Raw genomic sequence first — 27,596 nt, forward strand, 5'->3', positions numbered from 1 at the left:
TATATATATATTTACATAAATAGTTATTTATACAAAGAGATAGATAGATATATAGATATATAGATAAAGAAAGAGAGAGAGAGAGAGAGAGAAAGGTTTTTATTAAAGTAATCGCACTCACTTAGTTGCCAATCCAATATTTTATTTTTTATTATTTTTGTGTCTCTTCTCCGATCAATCGAATATTATCGATTGGAATATATTATTTGATATCGATAATTTAAAATAGTATAATGTTCGGGGTTTGTTTCGGTTCGTAGAATCGTTTAGCGATTATTCGCGCGTGAAGAGGTGGACAGGTACAATGAGGTGGTGGTGGTGGTGGGGGTGGTAGAGGGTAATGAAACGCGAAATACGTTCGTAGATGTCTGGTTTACGTTCCTATTGCATCGCATAATAATTTATACACACTCGGTGTCGGCAGCGTGACCGTGCATATCGTTTGATATACATCAGGTTGGTAACAGTGGTCGTGCACACACACACACATACATTAGAACTTCTTCATTGGTATTATATGGAATGCTCTGTCAGACACGCTCGTTAAGATAGTTTCTTCACGCAAACGTATAAACTATTACTAAATTAAGTTTCGTGACAATTTATTCTACGGAAAAATAATATTCGTTATTTCATAATAAGAGCTTTATTATTAAAAGGAATAAATAATAAGAATTTAATTATTGTTATTCATATTTTTGGCGCATACAATTAAAAATGTGAAAGTAAATTTTATGAGAATTTAATATTATTTATCATCGAAATAAAAATAAAACAAGGTCAAAACTATTTTTACATATTATTATCATAGAAAGATACCAATTTAATAAATCATGTTATATATTTTAATCTATAGAATATAAAACTAGGTAAAATAAGTCGTAACTTTGGTTAAGTTCACTTCAAAAGAGTCAAAACTTTTATTCTTCCATCCTTCCCTTTCATCTTCTTCTTTTTCTTCTTCTTTTTCTTTTTTTATCCCTAAAAAAAAAAACTGAAAACTCTTTATCTGTATCTAGTAGATGTTTTAAAAAGAAAAAAAATGGAGGCTAGTTCGTTCGAGGTCAAGCTTAACATCGTAGATTGAACTAAACGTTAAGAAAAAAACTACCACAATCACCACCACCACCACCACTATTACCATTTTACAACGACGAAAGCTAAAAAAGAAAACCGTAAAGACGTAAGACGTTGAAAAGAAACGTTTCATCTGACTTATTTGGATTAAATACCATGAATAAAACGATAGTTGTACTACTCTACTGAGAATAAAGTCAACATTTTTTACGAATAAGGAAAAATCCCTCAAAGGATAGTTCATTATAAACTCCAAATGGTGATGCTTGTGATAATAGTGGTTGTGTTGGTGGTGGTAGTAGTGGTGGTGGTACGTTTAAATATGTCAAGGTCGTTTCTCCGTGTCGTTTAATTGCTCGCTCATTCGTTTGCTACTCGAGCCCGAGCTCGTGCTCGTTTCGGAAACCTTCTCAAAACTCGAACATGACGAATAAAGTAAAGTGGAACTGAAAATTATTCTCTCTTTTTTTTTTCTTTCTGTCTATGTGTATGATACGTACGTTTGTATACAAGAAAGAAAGTGTGTGTGTTTGTGTGTGTATTATTATTTAAGCGTACCGAGCAGGTTCTTTTTTTATTTGTAAGAACACACACGTAAGAATAGAAAAATCACGTTTCAAAGAGAATGTGTTTATTAAAGAATGAGAAAGAAAAATAAAATATAAACATTGAAGTATTGTGGTGGGGAGAGGGAAGAAGGGGCAGATATCTTCGTACGAATCAAAACGGGATTACATTTGCGAGAGTTAACACTCGTTAATTATGATAATTGCTTTAAACCTTCCCTTTTCATAGAATTTACATTAGTTTAAACCGAAAACTCGTTGAAGGTCTACTCTACCTGGGTCACGATAAAAAAAAATATATATATATACCTGCTCATTAACAGGTTCGTTAAGTAAACCTCCCTTTGACGTACGGAATCTAATCATTACTATTTTCTTTTCTTTTTTTTTTCTTTTTTGAAGGAAAGATTTAACAAAACGAATGGAAAATAATAGAAAAAGTTTGAGATCGAACGAATAATCGAATGAATAAATGAATGAATGAATGAATGAATGCATATCGAATGATTTGTCAAGAATAATAAATCGTTGGGTAAGGGGAAAAAGAAAACTTGGATGATAGAAGTAAGAACGAGTCTCGTTGATGATTTTAACGAGAAAAGTGACACTGCAGCGTGCCGTTTACCGTATGAACAGAGTTTAAAAAACCTCTTGGAGCGTGAAATTTACGGTGCATAATGCAACGGTCCGGAGGCTGGATTCTAAATATAGATACTCGAACTATTTACCTTGCACCGGCTTGATCGGCTCGGTGGTCCCGCTTATTATTTATTGCATCCTTCTCTCTCTCTCTCTCTCTTTCTCTTTTTCTTTCTCTTTCTCTTTCTCTTTCTCTTGCTTTCTTTTGCTTTCTTGTCGCGTGTACGATACTCTTCCCCCTTTTCTACAAAGACGAACAGTGGGAGGAATATATTCGTATTCAAATTGATTCCAAGAGAGCGAGTTTCTCCTCTTCCTCCTCCTTATCCTCCTCCCCCACCCACTCCCCCACCCCCTTCTTCCGTTCACGATCGATCCAACGATGAAACATTCTCCACACACTACGATTCTTTCTTTCTTTCTTTATTTATTTCTTTACTTCTCTCCCACATGGTTTCTTTTTTTCCTGGTTGCATCTTAGATAGGTAGACACACCTGCGTAAAAAATATGTGTATACTGGGTGTTCTTTAATTGGTTATACTAACTTTTAAATTGTATTATTTAATGACTATTCGTTTTCTACGAAAGTTTATTGCATGATTACATCAATAGAATTCTTAATATGATGCGCATGATGTTTTGTTTCTTTTTTTTTTTTTTTATAAGTGATTTATTAAATTATAAATGATTTTATAATATATATATGTATTTGCTTATTTTATTAGAAATGATATTATAAATTAAAAGATTCGAAAGTCAATTTGGCTTTTTTCTTTTATTAATTTTTAAGTAAAATTTTGTTTTACTCGAGTAAAATAGTCAATAATTGTCGTATAATATTAACTCTAACGGGATTTTAGTTTATTCGATATGAAAGAAAAAGTAGGAAATATAAAAATTGATGATAATTCCTATATCCTTATATAAAAAATATTTCAAAGTAGGGCATGCAAAAATTGATGTATACTGATTTTATCTTCCCTTGATTTATTTTCTTTCCCCTTTCAATTCATCTATCTCATTCCTTCTTACATCTAATGTGAGATACATACTCGAAAATCTTCGGAGTTGATGCATCGTTTATTTATTCGACCTTTACCAATCTCGTTTCTTTAACGTAAAAGAAAAAAGAAGAAGATAAAGAAGAAGAAGAAGAAGAAGAAAATGTATAGCCTTGGTCGTGTTAGTTTTGGGGAAAAACGTCGTCCTCGATAACGAATCGGGATCTCAAGTGTGATAGAAGTCAACTATACACCTAAGGGAAAAACAGGAATTGGAATTTAGAGATGGTGGGAGATGTCGGAGGTGATTTTTTTTTAGAAAAAGGGTGAGAAAAGAAGAGAACGGATGAGAAAAATTCTTTTCGCGTTCCTCCTCCTTCTTTTTTTTTTTTTTCATTCTTTTTTTTCAGGTGACGGATTTTCCTCTTTTCAGAAAAATATTTTCAACCAACGTGATATAAATTGGGAAACACCGTCAAACAGAAATCAGATCTCAGTGTACACATAGCTTTTAGATAAGATTTCGAAGGTATATACTGTGACTGACTGGCTGTATGGGGAAAATGTATTGACGGCTCATTGATATCAACCCCTTAACGGGAAATTGGAATATTTTTCGTGATTACTTTGCACTCTATCTATCTCTTCACTTCGTTTTTTTTCTTTTTTTTTTTTGGTTTGTTTTGCTTTTTAGTATATCTATCTACTTTTTTACTCGCGTCATTTTTTTTTCCTTCCTTTTTTCCTTTTTCTGTTGCAAGAAGAGGGTTCGCGTGAACTCATAACTTTTTCAATCGACACGAACGAGCTTCCGATATAAATCGTTTATGTGTATCTCCCCCCACTTCCTCTTTTATGGGCTAAACTGGTCCAGTATTTTTATCATTCCTATCACGATTTTACGATAGGATATTTTTCATCTTCCTCTCGATTCGTTTCGGATTATAACAATGGATATAGGTGACAATGCAAATTTTATTTCTAATATATATTAACAACAACGTTGAAATTATTTAAAAGTTGATTGAATTTGTTTTTCTTTTCTGTTGTTTTTGTTTTTTTTTTTTTTTTTTTTTTTTTATTAAAACAACACGCGTTTTATTCTATTATGTGAATAATATTATATAAATTTGATATAAGATTACGAACTTGCAAATTTCTTTTTGTTTTCTCTCTTTTTATAAACTAAAACAAAATGGTACAAATTAAGCAAGTAGAAAAATTRAAAAATGTGAGTAATATTATATAAATTTAATATAACATTACGAACATGTGCAAATTCCTTTCTTTTCTGTTTTTTTTTTTTTTTTGGTCGTAAACGAAATAAAAAATGGTACGACAAGTTAGGCAAGTAGGAAAATTGAATGAACGAGGAAGCAACGAGATAAATCGATTACCTGATGGCTCGAATCGAAACGTGGGCGGTATGCTATCCTTCGTCCTTCGTCCTGCAGCTAACCAAACGAACGATAACGGCATGTCCTGTACCTGTCCTCTCTCTTTTTCTCTCTTTCTTTCTTCGTCTTTTGGAATACCGGATAAAGGACGAACGAGCGTCCCTTTATTTATGCGAAGGATGTCGTAGCACGAAAACATTCCCATCGAATCTGCACGATACGCGTTTTCTCAGTTTGTACTGAAGGCCAATAATGACCGATTAGGTGTTTTTTTTTTCCCATTCAACTCGTGTTTCAACGATCATGAAACTTTTTCAATCTTAACCCCTTTTTTATTTTTTCTTTTTTATTTTTTATTTTCTTTTTATTTCATTTTTAATCTCGAACTTTCAAGTAAAAAAAAAAAATAATACATGGAATATATCTAATTAATATAAATAATATTATATTATATTGAAATAAATATATTAATATTTATTTTATAATTACATATTTAATCTGTGAGTTTTACTTTAAAATTATTATTTATAACAAATGAATTAAGCATATACGAGAATAATATATAATAAATAATATAACAGTATATTATATAACACACAGGAAACGTCAGTCATTAAAAATCGTACACATTTATGTAACAAATATTTTTTAACGTTTATCCTCGCCAAAGAATTTTCATTTCAAAAATATATATAAAAAAAAAAATCAATCAAGTTCCTTTGCGTATTTCAATGTATTTCTTTTTTTTTTTTTTTTTAATTATTTATGTACATACACATTAGATTTATAATTTAAATTTACACGTATACGATATCGAAGTTTCTTTTTATCGGAATAAAAAACGTGTAAATGAAATCAGTTTTAAAACACGTTTAATTCATTCCAGTATATTTGAATTGATTTCTTCTTCCCTATTCACTCAAAGGGAAAGATCGTCCTAAACGTAGAACAATTCGGTTGCATTCCATCGTATTGTGTGATATAATATGGAAAAAAAAAAAAATAAAAAGAAATTAAAAAGAATGAGTCGTTGATGGTCGCTTAATAAACAAAAAAAAAACAGAAAAAGGAAAAAAAATAATAAACTCGGTGTAAACCTAGAATCTGTTGTAAAATTAAAGAGAAGTAACAAGAAAAGAATAAAGAGTACAGAACAGTACAATAAAGAACAGAATAAAATAAAACGGAAAAGAAAAATTCTTCTCGTTGGTCCAGAAGAGTGGTGAATACTTATTCCTTCCTCCACCCTTTCCTAACAAAAAAATAACTAAAGAAGAATATACAACAAGGTTGTTGCATAAAAACAAAGTATTTCGTTCTAAATGTTTCTTTTCTTTTTCCTTTCTTCACTTTTTCACCCCAACCCCGTGTTGATAATAACGCGAGAGTTAAATAAAGATAAAAAGGATGGAAGTGGGGGGGGGGGTGCGGGGAGGGAGGGGGCTGGAGAAAAAAAATTGCTCGAACAATGACACACGACTTTATTGTACCATCCCTTAACGAGCCTGAACGAATACCGATCGAGAATGGAATTATTATTCTTAAGGCGTTTACAATGACAATTTTTTTTTCTATTATTTCTATTTTTTTTTCTCCCCATGTCTTGTTCTCTTTTTACATTTTATTCTTTCTTCTGCTACTCCTCCTCCTGTTCTTACTCTTTTTCTCTTGAGATTTCTACCCCTCCCCCCCTCTTTGGACCGTTGATGACAAAGGACTACGATAATAAGGGTCGACGAGGGAAAGAAGAAGAAGAAGAAGAAGGATGAAAAGGACAAAAAAAGGATAGGGAGAAAAGGGATTTTCTTTCTCGACCTATCCGAAGAAAGAAAAAGTCGTCTGATTCTTTTTTTTCTTTTTCTTTTTTTTTTTTTTTTTTCTACAATGGTTACAATACCATTCGACATATCGATATACGTATTATGAGGGATGATTAGTATTATTTGTTACAACGTGATTCATATTCATAAGTAACATGTTACACGTTCGAATGGATTTGATTTTCTAATAGAATGATTCTTTTTTTTTTCTTTTCTTTTACACGTGTAAAATATAATATAATATATGAACGAATGTTCTTGAAAAAGTTATAAATAATAAAAATGGTCTTTTGTGTTTTCGAGTAAGAAGAATGAAATTATCACCATGGAAAATTCGACGAGGCAGAAAATCGGATTAACCGAGGGGTGGTTCCTTCTTCTCCTTTTTCTTCTTCTTCTTCTTCTTCTACTCGTCTACGAATTTCCTTCGAATTTCTCGAAAGGGTGGAAAGGGATAGAAATTGTTTTGAAAAACAAGTTAGTGAGAGAAAGAGAGAGAGAGAGAGAGAGAGAGGGGTGAAAGGTGGAAAGGGCAAACTTTAGTAACTAATTAAAATTCCTGAAGTAGAGAGATTCTCAAATTGGGTATCTACTTTTGTAACTTATTTTTGTAAAAATTTCTTTCCTCATAGGAAGGAAGTGACTCTTATCTAATTTATCGTGGTTAACTTATCTTTTTTTTTCTTTTTACTTTATCAAACCCAATTGTCTCTCGTTGTAACTTAAAAGAATTATAAAAGAAAAGAAAAAAAGAAAAGAAAATCGGACGATTAGAAAATTGTGTAAAAATTTTTATATTTATTTATTATAAATAATATATCGATTGAAAAGAATTTGTATAAAACACTTTTTTGCGGAACACGCTAATTTTCATTTCTTTTTTATTTGTTCTTTTTTATTTTTTTTACATATCAAATCCATAGGAACGTCTGGATGGAACTACTGCGTCGATTAGATTATAGTAATCAAGGACGACGAAGCCCTACGTAAATCTAACTAACTCGTCTATTTAGAGGATCGTTTTGATAGGATTAAATTCGAGCTCACCTACCGCCGATCCTTTAATACGGAAACTCGTGCTCGTATCTTCTTACACATTCTACACGTAACACGTACACACACACATACACACGTGCACACATATATATTTATATACACATATTCATACATATACATAAATCCTTTAGCTACAAAACCATCATCACGCAAGTTGCCTATCACCGTGTCGACATAAACGTTCCTTCCTCGTTATTCTCCGTTAGATCATGCTCTGACACATGCTACTACTAATCTAACCTTTTTCTTTAATCTACGAAGTGGTAGAAGAGATCTGACATTAGCGTGATTTAACTATATAAAATTACGTTATATTATAATATATTATATGTATGTATATATATTTGTTTTATTTGTAAATGTATATTTTATTTATATATGTATCTATGTATTTTTTTATTTTTTATTCTAATTAAAATGTTCTTTTTTCTAATCCTTAGAAACAGATAGAAGGATGTGACATTAACGTGATTTAATATTGTATAAAATTAGGTCATTATATAATTTTATTTATTTGTAAATGTGTATAGATTATATATATGTATCTATGTTATTATATTTCTTCTTTATTTATTTTTTATTCTAATTAAATTTTCTTTTTCCTAATCTTGAAAAAACAGATAGAAGGATTTGCCATTAGCGTGATTAAATATTGTATATAATTAGATCATTATCAATTTTTGTTATTTATAAATGCATATATTATGTATCTATGCTTTTTTTTCATTCTTTCTTCTAATTAAATTTTCTTTTTCGTAATCTATAGAAACAGTTATATGAATTTAACATTAGCGTCGTTTAAACGTTCAACGTTTTTTTATATTTTCATTTATTTCTCGTTAATCTATTATATTATGTCTTTTTTCTTTCTTTTTATTCTTTCTTACTTATTCTTTTAATATCCTGTATTCCAGAGTTAAGAAAGATATCCTCTTATACTATTTCAAAGTCCTTCTACGTTCAATAAATCCGGTCCTTGCGCAATGCGGTATCTTTGTAGAGTCAAGCGTAATACGCTAGGTACTTCTATTATATACATATACATACGTATAATACATATGCCCGTATGTTAGTAAGAGTTTCATGGTTCCATGTTCAAAGGATCTCACTAATGAATCCTTACGTTCCAAAATGTTAAATATAATAGATTATAAAGAAGAGAATAAGAGAGTTCAATTCTTAAAATAATAAAATAGAAAGGAGATTACTTATATACATAGTTTTTTTTATTATACTTCGACAAAATATCATTTATATTTATTCCTATAATATCCAAGTAATATTCATTAATTATTTCGAATTATAAATTAAACGAGTATGATGAAAAGAAAAAAAAATAACAAAAGGTCCAATCATTACAATTAAAAACAAACAAACAAACAAATATGGTTCCGATAGAGTAATTGCATTGACAAAAAAAAAAAGAAAAAATATTTCCACACTCGAGAAGCTGTTTTTTTTTAAGAAATCAGGTGTTCCATATTAGACGCACTTACCTTAAACTACTTTGACAAAAATATCGCGTTCTTCGAGCTCCAATAAATCTCATATACGTTCTCTCTCTCTTTCTCTCTCTCTCTTTTTATTAAAGAAAGAAAATAAAAAATTATTTCAGCTCATACTGTACCTTCATTAAAGCTTAAGTATCTTATTCTTAAGAGTAGTACGATGATGACGACGATGACAACGACCGTAGTAGAGTCTACCAGTTACCAAATTAGAGCACCCTTCGACTATCATAAGAGAGAATGAGAAAGAGCGAGAGAAAAAATAGAGAAAACAAGAGGATCATCCCCTATTCCTTCCTCCGATTACTATGTAGATGATCATAGTCAGTCTAGTACCCGGTTTGCCTCTTGAATACAAAATTCGCATCGTGTTTGACAATGTCGTGACGTTAAAAAAGGTAACGCATAAGTGAAAAAGAAAAACAGGAAAGAAATAAAAATAGAAAGAAAACATAGTGGCAACAAGGGAGGAGGGGGGGGGAGAGAGAGGAGAGGAGGAAAGAATGGAAAAGGTAAGGGATGATTAGAGAGAATAAGGGTGAAGAGGGGGACAGAGGGGTCGGTAAAGTAGGGGGTGGTTAAGATACGTGGGTGTAAGTTTCTCTCCACTTTTGGTTGGATCCGCGTGCTAGGGGTTGCGTTACGTCACTCGGGATAGAATATATTCTTCAACCCCTTCCCCATCACCACCACCACCACCACTACCACCACTACCATCACTACTACTACGACAACTTCTTTTCCTCTTTTATTTCCCTTGACACAAATCGTATTTCCGTGGGATTCCATTCAGTAAGCGCGTTGACCCCTAAATGAAGAAGGAGTTTATGTACAACCTATGATTTTATTTCTACTCAGCTGATACGAATTTTTCTCCTTTTTCTTTTTTTTTTTTTACTTCTTCTTTCGCCATTTTCTTTTTGTTTTTTTTTTCTTTTGCTTTTTTAGGTTATTCACTAATTAAGAAGGTCGATTCGTCGTGATATTTGTTCTGTTTTTTTTTTTTTTCTTAATTGGGCATCGTTTTAGTCGTTACGTCTCGCAAATTACGTGTAGTTGGTATAGTTGTTGGTTTTATTTGCAGAATTATTTTTATCCGAGCGTATACGCGCTGGATTTGTTTTTCTTATTTGATGGTAACGAGAGAATCAGTGGTCGGGGGGGTGGTGAGGGGGAGGGGTGCGGAGAGTGGAGGTTTGTTCACTACTCGTTCTTCTTCTTCATCTTACGTTGGCCTTATTTTTCTCGATTGAATTTACGAGTGTATATTTTATTTAACCTACGAGTAAAAATAATATGTTCTATCGGTCCAAACGCGACGTATATTGTACTTTACTTTTTCGGATAACGTTTACTTTAATCTGACGCGTTTTATAAGAAATTTTTGACATCGACAGATCTTAAAGGCGTTCGAAATAAGTTCGATATTTTTCTTCCCTTTTTTTCCTTTTTCTATTAGGATGAAACAAAAGTTTGTGCGTTTTGTGTTTTTTCTTTTTTTATTATTATTATCAATATTTCCAAAGTAAATTTTATAAAAAAAAAAAAAAAAGAAGAAAAGAAAAACAATCCATTGTGCAGTTTACAACAAATTTTCTAATACAATAAACGCACGCAACTTTTTGATTCATCCTTAATAGAAAAATAGGTGGAAAGGATTTTTCGCGTAGAGGGGTTGATTTCTTCTTCTTCTTTTTGTTCTTTTTTTATACTTAAAAAATACTTCATTTTAGAAAATAAATTCCCCATTTTATTTCCATTGAGAATATTCGGTATAAATGATAATTGCATCGTATAACAATCCATTATGTGAAACACAATATAATTAATTGTTCTTTAAAAAAGATATTTATTATTATATTTTCAATCCCATCGATCGTGGCACCCCGTAGATCTGGGAGTTGGCTAGGGGCGAGAGCTCGGAGTGTCGTCATGGCAACCACCATTGCCCTGCCACAGACAGTGGTGCTCAATCGAACCCTTTTCTCTTATGCCACTTTAACCTTATATACGTTTATCCTCTCTCTCTCTCTTTCTCTTATTTTGTGATTGGGTGAACCACGCAACTCGACACCGTTGGATGGAAACTCACCCGAAAATCAAGCTCCGACTATCACCTCGCGCCAAAGTCCTCCACCACCCCCATACACCCACCCCCTATGTATAACTCCGTTTTACCGAGTGGTAGGAAGATTGACGAAGGGTGGATCGAGGAAGGGTGAGATGGTTAGAAGAAGTGGTTCTCGATTTTCTCGTAAATAGACGAGAATATATAAGCCCGTAAGGGCACGCACGCACGCACCAACCACCTACGAAGGGATTTTGTCAAAGTTTGCTTGAACGCAAATTCAAATGGTTTGACTGCGAGAAATAAAACAGGAGAAGAGGGTTTGGGGAGGGGGGAGGGAGAGGAGGGTAAGGAAGAGTATAGAATAAGGGCTGATAGGAAGGAGGGGTTGTGGGTTGTGTTGGAGACATTGGGGTAGGTGGGGACTCGAAAAAGCCGATCGCGTTTGACGAAGGACGACACAGAGGGGAGGGTTCTCGAACCAAAAACGAATTATTTGCAAGTGCGATTGGTTAAAACGCTTATTGCTGGGAATCCTTCCAATATTGTTTTTCATTCCTTTCCTTTTTTATTTTTATTGTTTTTTTTTTTTTTTTAATTTCATTCTCGTCTACAATATTTTTATCCCCCTATGCCTCGATTATTCCTCTTTTTGCTTTTTTCATTTTGTCAATTGACAATTTTAAATGAACATTTCTCAATAGTTATTCGTAATACCCACCGACAACGAGTTGTTTCAGTTTTTTTTTTGTTCTTTTCTTTAAATTCATACATTCACATAAATGCATATACAAATGTGCAAAAAAAATCATATTATTCGTTCTTTCATGATGATGAATCAATGAGAAAAAACTGTTTGAGTCTATGAAAAAAATATTTTTCCTTTTGTTTATAATTTTGTTTTCTTTTGTTTTTTTTGATTCCTTTCATCCCCTTTCATTGTTATTATTAAAAAACTTATCGAGCAAACATTTTTTCATTATTTTATAATAACTTAAAGTAGTTTTCCGTAACGGTACGTAAGTGTGTGTCGATTTTTTTCCCTGTATCATCGTCAACCTCCCCACCCTCAGCACCCTCCCTAACAATCCCAGCTTTTCCTAACTCCCACCCCACCCCACTATTCGTTACGTGCTCCTTGTGTCTCTCTCGCACACGGTATTTTTTTTTCTCTTTCTCTGTATGTGTCTGTGAATGTATGTGTCCCTTCGTTTTCCCCAACCAACCAACCAACCAACCCCCCACCCCTCGACTTCTTCTTATTCCATCCAACAGTCCCTCAATTTCTCTGTGGTTTGAATTGTTTCGCGTCTGGCTTTCTGTCTTCCTAACGCGCGAAAGAAAACTTCTGAAAGCGATGAAAGAAACGAGGAATATATTTCCTTCCTATGTTTCTATTTTCTTTTATCTTTATCGGTGTATTATCTCTCTCTCTCTCTCTCTCTCTCTCTCTCTCTCTCTCTCTCTCTCTCTCACTCTCACTCTCTATTTCTCTCTCATTCTCTTTTCCACGTTCATATTTTCGTTCGTTCTTTCGTTCGTTCGTTTGTCCCTTTTCGTCCTTTTTTCCGAGACTAAATTGCAGGCAAAACGATTGGCCCTCTAAAACGACGAAGCTCGGAAAATTGATTTCCTCTTAAAAGGGAGTAGTAGAAAAAAGAAAAAAAAAAAAAAAGAAAAAAGAGAGAGAGTGAAATAGAGGGAGATAGATATAGTCGGAGGAGGCTTAAAACACAAAACGTAACAGGAAAAAAAAAAGTACCGAGAGAGAGAGATAGAGAGAGAGAGATAGAGAGAGAGAGATAGAGAGAGAGAGAGAGAGAGAGAGAGAGAGAGAGAGAGAGAGGTAGGAATAGTAAAGGTTTTTTTTTAATGCATAAAACGAAACACAAAAGAAAAAAATATTGGAAGACAAAAATAGAAGGTTTAAAGTGCAACAAAAATTAAGGGAGAAAAAGAATGATGATTTAAAATGTAAAAACGGAAAACACAACAAATATTAATAACTATTATATAAGATATATAAATATGAAATAAAATAAAAATAGAAGTGAACAAGGGATATAAGAATAATATTAAATTAAATTCTAAAAAAGGAAAAGTAAAAAAAAGTAAAAGGTTAAAAGACTGGTGGTGATAAAGAAAGATAAAGGTACGAATAAAGAAGAAAAAAAAAAGAAAAAATACAACGAGAAAGAAGACGAGGGTCAGAGCGAGCGTAATCGACGGGGGTGGGATTAAGAGGGATGAAGGAAGAAAAAAAAAAAAGTGGAAAAGGACGACGATACATGGTTCTCGCCATTACGGTCAGTTTAAAATGTAAAGTAATTTGCAAATTGCCGTGTAGCTCGTTACAAAAGTTCTCCTCTTTCTCTTTATTTTCACCATGCCACCACCATGATGATGCACGCCATCACGAACCATCCCACCCTTCTCACTTATTTCACCTCTATCATCGATGCATCGGTTTTCCTCTTTTTTTCTTTTCTTTTTTTTTTTTCTTTCTNNNNTGCCACCACCATGATGATGCACGCCATCACGAACCATCCCACCCTTCTCACTTATTTCACCTCTATCATCGATGCATCGGTTTTCCTCTTTTTTTTTTTTTTTTTTTTTTTTTTTTTTTTTTTGCTTTCTCTCTCTCTCTCTCTCTCTCTATTTTATTTTTTTTTGTTGTTGTTATTGGCGCATATTCGTCGGCACGCACAACATGAACACCCCCATCGATACAACGTTTTTTCATCTTCCCCCGGGGGCGGAAAGGAATTAATCAACAACAACAACAAAAAATCTATAAGGTGAAAACGCAACGAGTATTTTGTACTTTTTTTAAAACGATAATCCAGTTTATATTCTCTTTCGGTGATAACAATTTGGAGAAGAAGGAAAAAAGATGTGAGAGAGGAATGATAAAATACGCGCGAAAATATTTTAATCCTTACGTATTTTTGTTTTGTTTTTGGTTTTAGGAAACGATTAAATATTGAGTTATACTACTTGTACTGTAATAAATCCCCCTCTCTATACAATTAGTATAATATTTAATAAAAATAATTAAAAAAAGGTGTCTCTCATGTCGATTTGGTACTCCTTTTGTTAGAAAAAAGAAACAAAATTGAATCCAAGAGAAGAGAAAAGAAGGGAAGGGAAGGGGAAGGAAGTGATCTATCTTTCTTACGTTATTTTCTCAATGAGAGAGAGAGAAAAAAGGAAGAAGAAGACCCTTTCACATTTCGAAAGAAAAAAAAAATGAGAAAAAAAGAGAGACACCCTAACTGACTGAGAGTTGAAAGTACTTCGTCTAAGGATCATGCGGGTGTTATCGCTTCTCTCAGTTCAGAGTAAAACATATATATACATATATATATATATAAAGAGAGAGAGAGAGAGTGGACGTTTGCGAAAGTATTCGAGCTTTGAACGTCCGTTTACAGTGACGTGACTAACCTTCCTAAATCCAAGGACAGAAGATATCGTCTCAATTTTTGAGCATCCTATATAGTTAGGCTACCTAAAGCTACCTCTTTGTCATGGCTATTCTTCTCCCTTAGTTCTATGGTCTCTTACGAAACAATTACCCCTTTTCCTTTTCCTCGAGGGTTTGCTTGCATCTCTCTCTCTCTCTCTCTTTTTCTCTGTCTCTTTTATTTCATTGTTAGCAGTGATACGAACCAGGCATTTAGTTGACATCGTATAAAAGGGCTCATTATAAATAAAAGATATCATTTCTTTTTTTTTACTCCTCCTTTTTCTTTTTCTTTTAATTTATTTTTTCTATTCTAAGAGAAGGATGGACAATTTTTTAATTAGATAATTTATTAGATATTTAATTATTGTTTTGTATTTATTTTGTTTTTTTAATATGTTAGAAACGAAGTTAAGAAAGGGGCAGAAGTTTGTTAAAGTTATTTGATTCGATATATTTTTCTTTTATTTTATTAATAACAGTGAAACAGATCTATCATTTAACCGACTTCCATCCCCTCTACATTGAAAATTTATTAAATATTATATAATATATGAGATTTGTGTGTGTTTCTATACGTTAATTTTCTTATTTTTCTAGAATAATGTAAATTTGTTGTTATAAATGTTTCTTTATTTCTAATATCGTTTTTTCTTTAATTAATACTTCTTTTATTTCATTGTTAAAGTAATTTTATAGTTTGGACATTTAACTGACGTCGTATGAAAAATGTGTATTACAGCGCAAAAGATATTTTTAAAAATTTTTATTTCTATATTACTACGATAATGCCAATTTTTATATTTAACTATTACTTTATTTATAATATCGTATTTTTTTTTCTTGATTTAATGGATAACATTTAAAATTAAAGTTAGTTGGTACTTTTAATAGGCAGTTACTCATGTCGTAAATAAGAAAGTTATAAAATAGGATAATAAAATAGTCGTGAAAGTTGGACAAAAAAGTAGAAAGATCCCATCCTCGTCGTTGTCGTCTTCGTCGTCGTCATTGTCGTCTTGGATGTCTCGCCTTCCTTGTCGTAAAATTTCGATTCAACTGAAAGGAAAGAAATGAGAAGAAGAAAAGAAAGGGTAAAAGGAGGAGAAGGAGGAGGAGGAGGAGGAGGAGGTTGAGATGGAGTCCTTTCCGATCCTTTTGGTATTCTCGAAAAGCTTCTAAATCCTATTGAAAAGTTGGAAACTTTTTTTTTTTTTTTCTACTTGTCGAATGCATAATACATAACTATAGTTATCTACAGGTTGTTTCTAAATGATTATTCCTATTTTTCAAAATAATATAACTCTCATCTAAATAAAACAAAAATTTTTCCTATATATTATATAATTTCTTTGTCTATTACAAATAATTTAAAATATATTTGTTTTCAAATAATCAAATAATTTTGAATACATAGATATTTCGCGTGATATATAATAAATAATTTTATTATAAGATAAATCATAAAATCAATGAATTTCTTCTTAACTTAGACTATTCTCATATAAAATAATTATTAATACTTTTTAAATATGATAAATTGTATCTAAAGTTATACATTACACACATTAAAATTTTTTTTTTTATTAAAAGTTAGTAATAAAAATAATTCTCTCTACAAATGTCCGTATTATCCTAAAATATATTTTTAATATATTTAAAGATATATTTTAACAAGTATTTATTTTAATAAGAATATTTAAAATATTTCTTTTTGAAACGTCGCGTAGAGATATATATATATATATATAAAAAAAAAAAATACATACATATATTTAAATATATATTTGAAAAGTTTCGAATACGATTTCTCTCAACACTTCTTCGATTCCTTTCCCATTTGATGTTTGCATCCCGAAGAAGATACACAAAAAAAAAAAAAGAGAAAATGTCACATGTGTGCGTTGTGCACGCTTGTACAGTTTCTTGTTCGGTCCACGTGCCAGAGGGGTAAAAATCTTCTTCTTCTTCCTCTTCTTCTTCTCGTCTCAAGATTCGCGAAGAATACTTTTTACCGGAGAAGGACGCGTGAGGAAAGGAAACGAAAGAATAAAAAAAAAGATTTAAAAAGAAAAAGTAAAAGGAAAAAAAAGAAGGGGGGGGAAATAAAAGGAGTAGTTCGCTGGGAGAGAAAAACGAAAGGGGTTGCCTCGAAGGAGATGGAAGAAAAGCAAGAAGAACAGGAGGGGGGAGGAGGAGAAAGGGATGGAGGAGAGGTGAAGGGTAGAGATGCGTTCTTCTTTTGCATCTTCCTCCTTTTCGTTCGTGTCCGCGCTTCGGGCGACTTCTTTTTATCTCTGATGGCTTTAAAGGAGAAACGGGTTGAGGTGGGGTGAAGGAGGGCTGGGGGAAAGAGGAATAAAAGGGCTAGGAAAAAAAAAAACACTAAAATAAAGAAAGAAAGATATAGTCTGGACGTTTTAACTTAAGCCTATACATGTATATATATATTATGGTGAACCAAAAGTGTTCGTGGGTTCGTTTTTTTTTTTTTTTTTTTATTAACATTTCCAAAGTAAATTTTACACAAAAACAATTCATTATACAGTCAATTAACACAATTTATAAAACAATAAACGCACGAACTTTTAATTCATTTTAATACATGTATATATTGTATGCATGCATGTATGCATGTACTGGGTATTCTGTAAGTGATGGTTAAAAAAAGAAAAAAAAAAAAACTATTGGTTCATGGTTTTATTACTAATTGTAAATACTTGTTAGAAAAAAACAATTTCTCATTTTTCAATTCGGTCAACCGACCGACAAATACAATTATAGTGGTTATACTCGTATGTATATGCTTTATACTTTTTTTTAATCTTTTTTACATCTCGAGTTATATTTGATGCATACATACATTTATATATTCATACATGGGAGACATATGTAAACACATGTACATATTGCGGTGTATACGATTTATCGTAGCATTGCAACTCGATTACAAACGTATCTATATATATATAAATGCAAATGTATAAATATATGTATGTTACTATCATATGACGCGAGAACAATAAGAAATATTATTTCATAACACTAAAATAAAAAAGAAATAAATTTTTTGTTGTTTCGTTTGTGTGAAAATGTGGTGCCGATGAACCGTTATACTTTATTCACATATGTTGCAGATATTTTCGCGTTTATATGGTCTTATATTATTATATATACCGAAGCATTAACTACTATACTTACTTATTTACTTTCAAATGGAATTGAACATTTCTAAAAATGTATATTACTAAATGCACGCTAAAATCTCGTCGTCACGATACGCAAATAGAAACGTGTAAATGTTTTACCACTTCCAACGTTTTCTATTTCCAAAGTGGCTAACGCAAACATCGAAATACTTCGATGTTGGCACAACATTTCTCCAAAGTAAATATAAATTCGCTAGTGGATATAATTTAAAGGAAAATAAATTGGTAAAATAATTGCGAGTAACGATAAAATATGATTGAAAAAGTTATTACAAATTTTCTTTTTCTATCCTTTACATTTATGAACAAATTTTGTTAATTACATTAAGACCTTATTCAATGCAATAGAAACATAAAGGAGGAAAGAAATGATCAAGTATATAATTTCTTAGGATACATATACATATATATTGTAGTAAATATTTATCAGAAATGAATAGATGGTCTAACGAGAAATGAACATCTCGGAAAGATCTCGTATAAAAGTTGTTATCCAAGTTTTCTTTCGAGAACCTTCCAGTTTTATTTACTGCCCTCGGAAAAAAAAAAGATTTCAAACGAAATAATTGGAGAGGTAGAAAATAGAAAATAAAAGAACAAAAAAAAAAAATAAGTAAAGAAGAAAGAATGAAAATGTAAGAGTTCGGAATTAAATCAAATCAACGAGTCTGATGAAATTCGAATCGTTGCTCTCTTTCATATAAGAAAATTCTTTTACTCGTACACCAACAAACAAATATATATATATATACATAAAAACATTGAGAAAGATTGCATAGACACATACAGAGATACACATACAGAGAAATGATCGTTAAGGTCTTCTTAGTAAAGTCAGGCAAAGTTATCCACAGGGATTTCCTGTGTGCACCGGCTGGCCAGCCAACAAATTATAAGTTCTCGCTTGTCTGGCAATGCCATTAGTTGCTCACGCTTTAGCAGAGGGTTGATAATTGAATATGTACGCCCTTTTTCTCTCCCATTTTCCTCCCCCCAACTACCCCCGCTCTCTCACTCACTTTCTGTATACATGTATCGTCTCATCCAGTTACGCACGATCGACCACGTGTGGTCTGGTGTCTGTACCGCACGTGTTACTAACTTTTTTTTCCCTCCCCATGTTTAAAGGGATACGATTTTACTGGAATTCCGACAATATATCTTTCTTTTTCTTTCTTTATACTCATTCCCCGATTAAATATAGAAAATAACTATATTAATAAAATTGTGTTAATTATATAATACAAATGTTGAAATATTAAAAAGGATCATCAATTCATTTTGTGTTTAAGAATTAATATCGACAAGCTAAATTGTCGAAAATGTTTCCTTTTCCTAATATATTTTATTCCTTAATTAAAATGAAAACGTTTTTAGAAAAAAGAAAATGACAATAACGAGATTACGAAATAAAATAAAATCCGTTTCGATAGAAAAACTAAATAAAAAAAGGGGTTGCTTTCTTCGGCTGTTACAATTTTTGTTTATGTATGTATGTTTATTTCTAAACGTGTTCGATTTGACGTTTTAAAAACGCATCCTTACGTATTATCGCAACGTGTTAAAAAGACAAGAGATGTGATAGGAACACATTCATAACTGGGAGCGAAAAGATGCCATGCAGAGGGGTTGATACGGGTTGGTAGATATATTTGTGGCACCCCTTCGAAAAGAACCTAAGCACTTCGAGCGTGTAACAGTGACAGTGGCTTTAACTGTGTTTCTCTTTCTCTTTCTCTCTGTATTTCTCTTCCTCCTCCTCCTCCTCCCCCCTGTATATGCTTCAACGAAACCGGCTTGGCACCTTTATTTCCGGCGACATGGGCTCCCGTGGGACTTTGCCCGGGAAAAGGGAATCACCGGGCTCGAACCGCCATAATTTCCGTTCGTTTTTTAATCCAGTGCACGTGCTACGCAAAAGGGAGAAAAGAGAGAGAGAGAGAGAAACAAAACTATATATCCAAAATCTTTCGCGACTAAAATTATTTTCATTTTCTTACCCTAAATGAAATGTCGTTACTAAAATTATTGGCTTTCGTCTAAAAAAAGGAAAAAAAAGGGAAAAAAAATGACTGGAAAATTTTGATACAGTTATAAATAAATTAATTTTTAATATGTATATATATATAAATATATACAGAAACTTTTCAAAGAGTTTTTACTTCTAGTATACTAAATATTGCGTATGGCTGTGGGTGCTTGTGCCCGAGAATTTATTCTTTTCAACGTTGTTTAAATAGTAATTTGATATTCCATAAAATATCAAAGTATTATGTTCAATGCTTAGGAAAAACTGTAAGAATTCTTCTGTTTCCGACTTCTTTGGAAGGTGCTTTACGTTGATAACAATGCCGAGGAATTACTAACAATGACTGATTTCCCGCTTTGACGGTAACATATATATACTTGTATAGATGAGTTAGTTCGTTCCGCGTGGAAAGTTAGCGGACTCGATTCACTAAAGATAAACTTGACAGAATCGAGAGAGAAGTTTCCTCCTTCTATTATATATATATATATATATATGTGTGTATGTGTGTGCATAAATGTGTGTCCTTATTGTGTGTATATGTTTTAGTACGTCAACGTTAGAGACTCCTCTTGGCTTTCAGGACGGTCGAGTGGACGTGGTTTTAACGTCATGTTAACTTTGAAACGTCGATAAATCTTACAGGCGTTAGAAACTTTTCTTCACTTCCATTTTGAAAATAAATAAAAAGAACAAGAGAGAGAGAGAGAGAGAGAGAGAGAGAGAGAGAGAGAGAGAGAGAAAGAGACAAAGAGATAACTATTATCTTATTTATTTATATAATTGATTATTTTTAGTTTTAATATTCATATTTATTCGAACTAATTTTGATTTGAAAATGAAAGTTTCATTTTTAATTTTATTGATTCACTTTCGAGTGCAAAGAAAGGTTAATAAATACAAATATTAATAATATAATCAAGAAAATTTATTTAACATTTCAATAAATAGAAATAAATAATCGAAAATTTATTCGAACGAATTTTCAACACTATATATTGTATATATTGTAAATTTATTTTCTATTTTATTTGTGTGTGCGTTTGATTAAAGATTCATAACACTTTTTATTATGCATAATTTCTTACGGAAAAAAAAATGAAATTTCCGGTTAGTTAGTCATTTCTTTTTATGATACAACGCGTTCGGTCAAGTTAAGGATAATTTTTAAAGACAAGTTTGTAAAAAACAGAAGAAGAAATAAAACCTTGAAACTTCCCTCCCGACTAATACGTTCGTCATTTCGTTCTCGTCACCCTACGACTCGTTTAAGTTCAGAACAGAAACCCTCCCCCCCACACATACACACACACAAAGGACAGATAAAGTAGAGGAAGGACTTTACCCTAGGTAATGCGAGCCACCCTTCAGAATTTGGGTGCACCCTGTCAAAGCGCTTTTGCCAAACTTCCCTGGTTGCTTTCTGAGACGTTAACTAATTAAAGTGGAAACGGAAATAACAGGAATCTCCGATTTCTGTTTTGTTTTTTTTTTTTTCAATGCGTTACCTTTAATATCAAATCAGAAATTTCTTCATTTTGTCGACATTCCATCGATTGATTTGAGCTGAATTAAAATTCTAAAAAAACATCCCCAAACTCTCCGAAAACAAAATGATAAATTTTAAAAAGAAATTATTCAAAAGAAGAAATAAAAAAACAAATCATCTTTGATCTCGAATTTGCCAAATAGAACGAAAAGGAAACTAACGAAAGGATTTAATCGGTAACGAGAGTAGCCGTTTGAACTAATGCCGATTGCTTGACGATTAGTTAGAAACAAGAGCTCGTTAGTGGTCCGTTTCTACGCTTGCCAAACCAAACGGGGACTAGTCGTATACGATTGAAAGGGTTAGCCGAAGCTACTGCAACTACCCTCTGCAATTTATCGCGAGTGTACCATGCCATAATAACAATGATACCAAAGGGAAAACTTAAACCTTGATTAAAACGTTCCTCTACTATTTCTATCTCGTAACTATTTAAATTGACTTTTATCAAAATATTCGATAAAATGAACAATTTTATTTGATTTCATCATAATATTACGATCGTTTATTGGACAATAACGTACAGAACGATTTTGTTGTTATCTGTTAACTGTTATTATGAAAATTATATATGCAATTAACGAAACATTACGTTACGGGGGGCTGATTTATCATCCACCCATAAACGAATTTAATCATAGTAATGCTTTTCACGAGTGATATATACTAAGCTAGAGATATATTAAAAATAGAAAATAATTGTAGGGTGTAAAATCGAAGAGAGTAATTCTAGGGAATTTAATAGGACACAACCCTACCATTGTAAAGTCGAAGTTTAGTCGAAACATTATGCAGATGGTGGATTAACACTAGAAGTATAAAAGAGAGAAAGAGATTAAGTGTTAGCGTTGAAAAAGAAAGACAAAAGGAAATTAGAGGATACGCCACGAATTTAACATAGTTACAACTTTCAGGTACAATTAGCATAGTTAATCGAATTCCGGCGGATTTAGGTTATCCTAATGGAAGACTTGTTCGTAGAAATTGGAAAAGGCTTAAAATAAAGGCTTGATAATACGATTCTTTCATCAATTTCATATTTCTTATTAAAATTTAAAAAAAAAAGAAATAAAACATATTTTAGCTGTTAATTATTAATATTGTTATTTGTAAATACTCGGAGCATTGTTTGGAAAATTTGTTATCTCATAAAATTAATTAAATAAACTATTAACAAAAAGATAATAAAATATGATTATTATGATGCTATAATATTTCGTTGCATATCATTTTTATTTATTGAGAATGATGAAAATTATTGTAAAAGGAACGAAGATTAAAATGGAAGGAAAGTAAAATGCGAAAGAGAAGAGATGAAAATAAAAAGTAGGAACATATTCTCGGAATCGGGTACAAGTCTCACGAGATAACACCGGACAGAAAAGATATGGCGTTGATGAGAATGATTGAATCAGGAAAACCCTTTTTTTTTTTCTTCTTTTTTTTCTTTTTCTCCCCTTTTTTCGCATGGCAATACGTGATCGGAAGTGAAAAACACGAAAAGCACGTTGGTGTCTGGTCCATGGGATCGGGACGACGTGTACAGCATCCGATTGATCCTTCGGGATAAATTTTTACCTTACTTGATGCCATCCCAAGAGATTGTTCTTCGTCTTTTCGTAAATAAATTATTCCCTGGATAACGTCTGCATACGTTGCATTTTAATATTACATACTGCGTACAATTTTGTTTTTTTCTTTTTTCGTACTTTTTATTCAATTTTTTGTGTATGCGTTACTTTCGATTTAACGTTTTTGTATTTCCTATTTAAACACGTTTGCATTACAAATTCAAACCTTTTGCATTGTACGTTCAAACTTTTGGATTCTAAATTCAACATTTTGTTCTTCTAATTAAACCATTTGAATTGCAAATTCAAACGTTTGTACTTCTAATTCGAGTGTTTGTATTTCAAATTCAACCTTTTGCATTTCAAATTTAGACCTTTGGATCTCAAACTCGACCTTTTAATCCTAAGAAAATGTGGTAAAATTGTTGACTGCATAAAATTTTGCTTTCATCATGTTAACCAATGATCACAAAATTGATAATTAAAGTTTCTAACGATTTTTCTAATAAAATGTCATTTGCAAAAAATTGAATTTCATTTACAAATGATTGAATTAAAGGTATACAATATATATTATATATATTGTATTTAATAAATGTGTGAGTGTGTGTGTGATATCAACAATATAGTAGAATAAACTATAGTAAAAGAATAAAATTTCTATTATATTTAATAATTTCATTTGTTATTTTTATTCTCTAATAAATTCAAATGAATTTTTGTTACAGATTTATCTCCCGAGATCAAAAAATGGCGACTGGGAGAGAAACGTGCTGGCTATCCACGCTAATAGAATAAAAAGATAGAAAAAAAGGCTTTTTTTAAACAATGACGACAACTTAAGTAAGTTAACTGAACGATAAACAATTTATTTTTTAACGCGTTGAATTTCATGGGCAACTAACAATAAATTTTATCACAGTTAGATAAATGTACTTTAACTTATCCGTTCTAAATAATATTTCAACGTAATAACAAATTCGTGATAAGTCATGTAAAATTAACGTGATATTCAACACGTATTATAAAAAAAGAAAAAAAAACGATAAATGTTTTATGTCAATTTCGCATTTAAATACTGATAATTCAAGAAGATAATGATCATCACAAAAAGACACATGTATCGTCTTTCGAAATACGTATTACGTATAACTATACCTATACCATGATTATATATAAGTATACTTATACGACATAGTAACTCGAGACAAAATATGCGAGAACGAAACTTGCTGCTGATAGTCTACAGGGAATCGATGATCGTAATCGGTTACTCGATACTCTATGGATTACTACACGTGCACTTATGCGAGAACGACATTTACAAAATACATTGGTTGAAAAACCATACTGAGATAATATCCTTGAAAGAAATCGTAGAAATATAGTATATAATAATATAAAAGTGTGTCAAGGATTTATAGATAGATGAAAAAAAAAGAAAACAAAATAAATAAATAAATTTCCTTTATTCGTGTTACATTCAAATAATTCTAATCGATAAATCGTCGAAAAAAAAAAATCATTGATATTTCAATTAATTTTTGATTTCAATTATAAGCTGGAATAAAAATGTTATTAAATAAAAATCAATAATAACTTATTACATTCAGATTATACGTATAAAAATTCTAAAGCTTTGTAGTCTGTGGGGGCGAGGGAAGGGAGGGGTGGGGGTTGTTAGAGAAAAAGAAAAAATAAATTAATATAGTAAAAAATCGAGTAAAAAATAGTAAAAAAGTAAAAATAATAATATAGTAAAAAAAGAGTAACGAAATACTTAAAAAAATGCAATAATTATTTGATTGTTCACAGAGTAGACCGTTTCAAATTGGAACGGAGACATGTATTCGATGAACGAGTGCATAGATAAATATAAAAATAAAATTTAAATCAATTTAAAAGTGTGTGTCGACCTCTGTCCACTTGTGCATTTTCGAGGTGACGCCGATCCGTTGAACGGAATCCATTACAACATGTTCGGGACGAAATTGCGCACGTGGATGGAGGCACACATTGTGCGATCTAAGAAAAAGAAGGATCGTAAAAAGGGGGATAAAGGATTCGATTCTAACTGCAACTCGCCTAGAAGTCACAGTGCCAATAGATCACCTGCTTTGCATCAAGTAAGTGCAACAACCTTGCAACTTATTTCCCATCCGATTAACAGATATTCAAAATAATGATCAACAAATTGTAATAATAATTTCTCAGTTATATATATATCAAATTACTCTCAATATTGTTTATATCATAATTCCCAATATTCCAATTCCGATTTAACTTACCGATAAACTTCAGAACCTGAAGTGCAAACAATCGAAAAAGTTTAGTAACATAAAATGTCTAAGTAGCCACTCTGGTAAAAAAAAAAAAAATAAAAAGAAAAACCCCCCTTATCGATCTTAGAGATTGCAACGTGCTAACCACTTTGCTTCTCCATCCCCTTTTTTCAACGATCTTAACCTCCTAGTTTATTCTTAGAGGCGTCCACTCCGCGGATATACGACTTTCTTCTTCTTCTTCTTCTTCTTCTTCTTCTTCCTCCCTAACAAACCCTTTTCTTATAAGTCTTCGTTGCTAACGAGAAAAAGAAAAAAAGAAAAGAAAAGAACAAAAAAAAAAAGAAAGAAAGATTGAAGGAGAAAAACGAAGGTAAAAAGACCTAGTTTAGTATTCTCGCCCAAGGTCTATCTAACATAAGAAACAAAAAAACAGCCAGCCGCCCCGCGTTGTTTCGCAACCCTAGAAAAGCAAAGTTGTCTTTTATCTCACTCTCTTTTTTTCTACTTTACAAACTATGTTCCTATCTTTTTCATTCCATTTTCTTTCATTTTCTTTCATTTTCTTTCATTTTCTTTCATTATTCTCTCTGTCTCACATTCTATTCTTCCCTTTTGCTTCTCTAATTTCTCCTCATTTTACCTTAGCTATCCAATTATAACCTCACCGCTGGTTCTTCTCTAACCTTTTACAAGGCTACTTACCTAGTCGCTTTACCCGAATGTAATTCTCGATCTTTAAACGTTGTAACAACTAATGGCGAGAGCTTTTAACGTCGACAAAAGCCATTGAAATTTATTATACTGTCTTTAGTGATTTTTCTCGATAAATTTTCGTTCCTAGACCCCACCCCTCCAACCCCTCCCTCTCTCTATAATAAATCAATAAAATTTATAATAATAATTATAATAATAATGGTTCCTCACACTCACACACACACACATACACACACACTGTCTTCTTTGTCTGGCTAATTGTTACACTCAATCATTTTTATTCTTAATTTGTAGGTCGTTGTGTATGTAGTATATTTTTTTTTTTTATTATTATTAATAATCTCGAGGTTTTATCACGTCCTTGATGTTTTTTTTCTTTTCTTTTTTTTCTCTTTTTTTTTTTTTTTTGCTTCATCGAACGACGAAGGTGAAAGGATAATATTATAATAATCTGTCGTATCGTTTTACATAGAATTTTATTTGTTATCCTAACACAATTCGAATTTAATATTACATAAAACTCTTGTGTCTCTATATAATAGTAATTGGAAGTTGATCTTCAACAACACTTCTTTTTTTTGTTGAATTAAATTGATGATCATTATTTTTTTTATTGCGATACAAAACCAATGTTATATATTTGGATATATAAATATCAAGAGAATTATTTTAAAAAATAATTCTAATAATAATATACCAAAGAACAAACAATGCATACATTTTTGTTCTTTTACTTTTCCGATCGTTTACCGTATAAATAAAAATTCACGATATATATTCCTATTTTTAATTACTAATTAATAATTTTCTTGTAAAATAAAATATCCAGGATTGATAATTTCAACCTCCTCCCCTTCCCTCTCCTTATACTACCCTAGATCGAACTAAATTCTGAATTTATGAAATTTTAGGTACATCCTGTGGATTCTCCAACAAAGAACGGCGTAGACGGGATTCGATTGCACGGTGGATCCAGTGGTGGTGTTGGTGGTGGTGTTGGTGGTGGTGGTGGTGGTGGTGGTGGTTACGCTGGAACGGTGACCACCACTTCCGGTACGTCCGGTGGTACCGGAAGCGTGAATCTTTCGTCTCCGGAAAGTGCCTACAGTACCGGATATTCGACGGACGGTACGTCGCCCGGTACGAGCTTTCCGCCCGAGTATTACATCAATATCAGGACGGGAACGCATTATTTTCAAAGTAACAATAAAGGTAGGGCGCAAGGAAATGCGGGGAGGATCGAAGACAGATCTAACTCAGAGTCAACCAAGTCTACGAACATGACCGGTGACAGTAAGCAGCTCAAGGACGTTAGAACCAGCACCCCGGCCAAGCTAAACACGCTTGTAAGTCAACATTTTTTTTCCCCCTAATTAACTTAATTAAAGAAAAGAAAACAAAACTCCGAGATCGTTTACACTTAACCCTTTATAATCCGATTATGTATTAAGAGGATTTTTAGAATGTAGAATATGTTGCAATTATAAAATAAAATGTCTATTTTTGTTGGAGAATACACAAAAAAAAGGAGAATAATTCTTATTTCAATAATATATCTTATTGCAAATCTTAAATTGATTTATATCAGACATTTAAACCGATCATTTAGACAATTTTGATAATTCTAATAATTTAAT

General features: G+C 31.9%; 1 protein-coding gene across 3 annotated transcripts in view; it reads left to right on the forward strand.

Moving 5' to 3' along the window:
- LOC106787323 overlaps positions 1–27,596 on the forward strand; it is a 52,542-nt gene that overhangs the window by 16,420 nt on the left and 8,526 nt on the right. For 2 of the 3 annotated variants that reach the window (XM_014749590.1, XM_014749609.1), the window contains exons 2-4: positions 23,689–23,803; positions 24,776–25,086; positions 26,871–27,305. In XM_014749590.1, coding sequence (XP_014605076.1) covers positions 24,937–25,086; positions 26,871–27,305 — 585 coding nt within the window. In that variant the 5' untranslated portion in view covers positions 23,689–23,803; positions 24,776–24,936. Of the gene's footprint in view, positions 1–13,292; positions 13,440–23,688; positions 23,804–24,775; positions 25,087–26,870; positions 27,306–27,596 lie in introns of those variants that run through there. The other variant, XM_014749600.1, reaches the window with a different exon arrangement.

The sequence above is a fragment of the Polistes canadensis genome, unplaced genomic scaffold (genome assembly GCF_001313835.1).
Source record: "Polistes canadensis isolate GaletaPanama2010 unplaced genomic scaffold, ASM131383v1 scaffold_4, whole genome shotgun sequence".
Lineage (NCBI taxonomy): Eukaryota > Metazoa > Arthropoda > Insecta > Hymenoptera > Vespidae > Polistes > Polistes canadensis.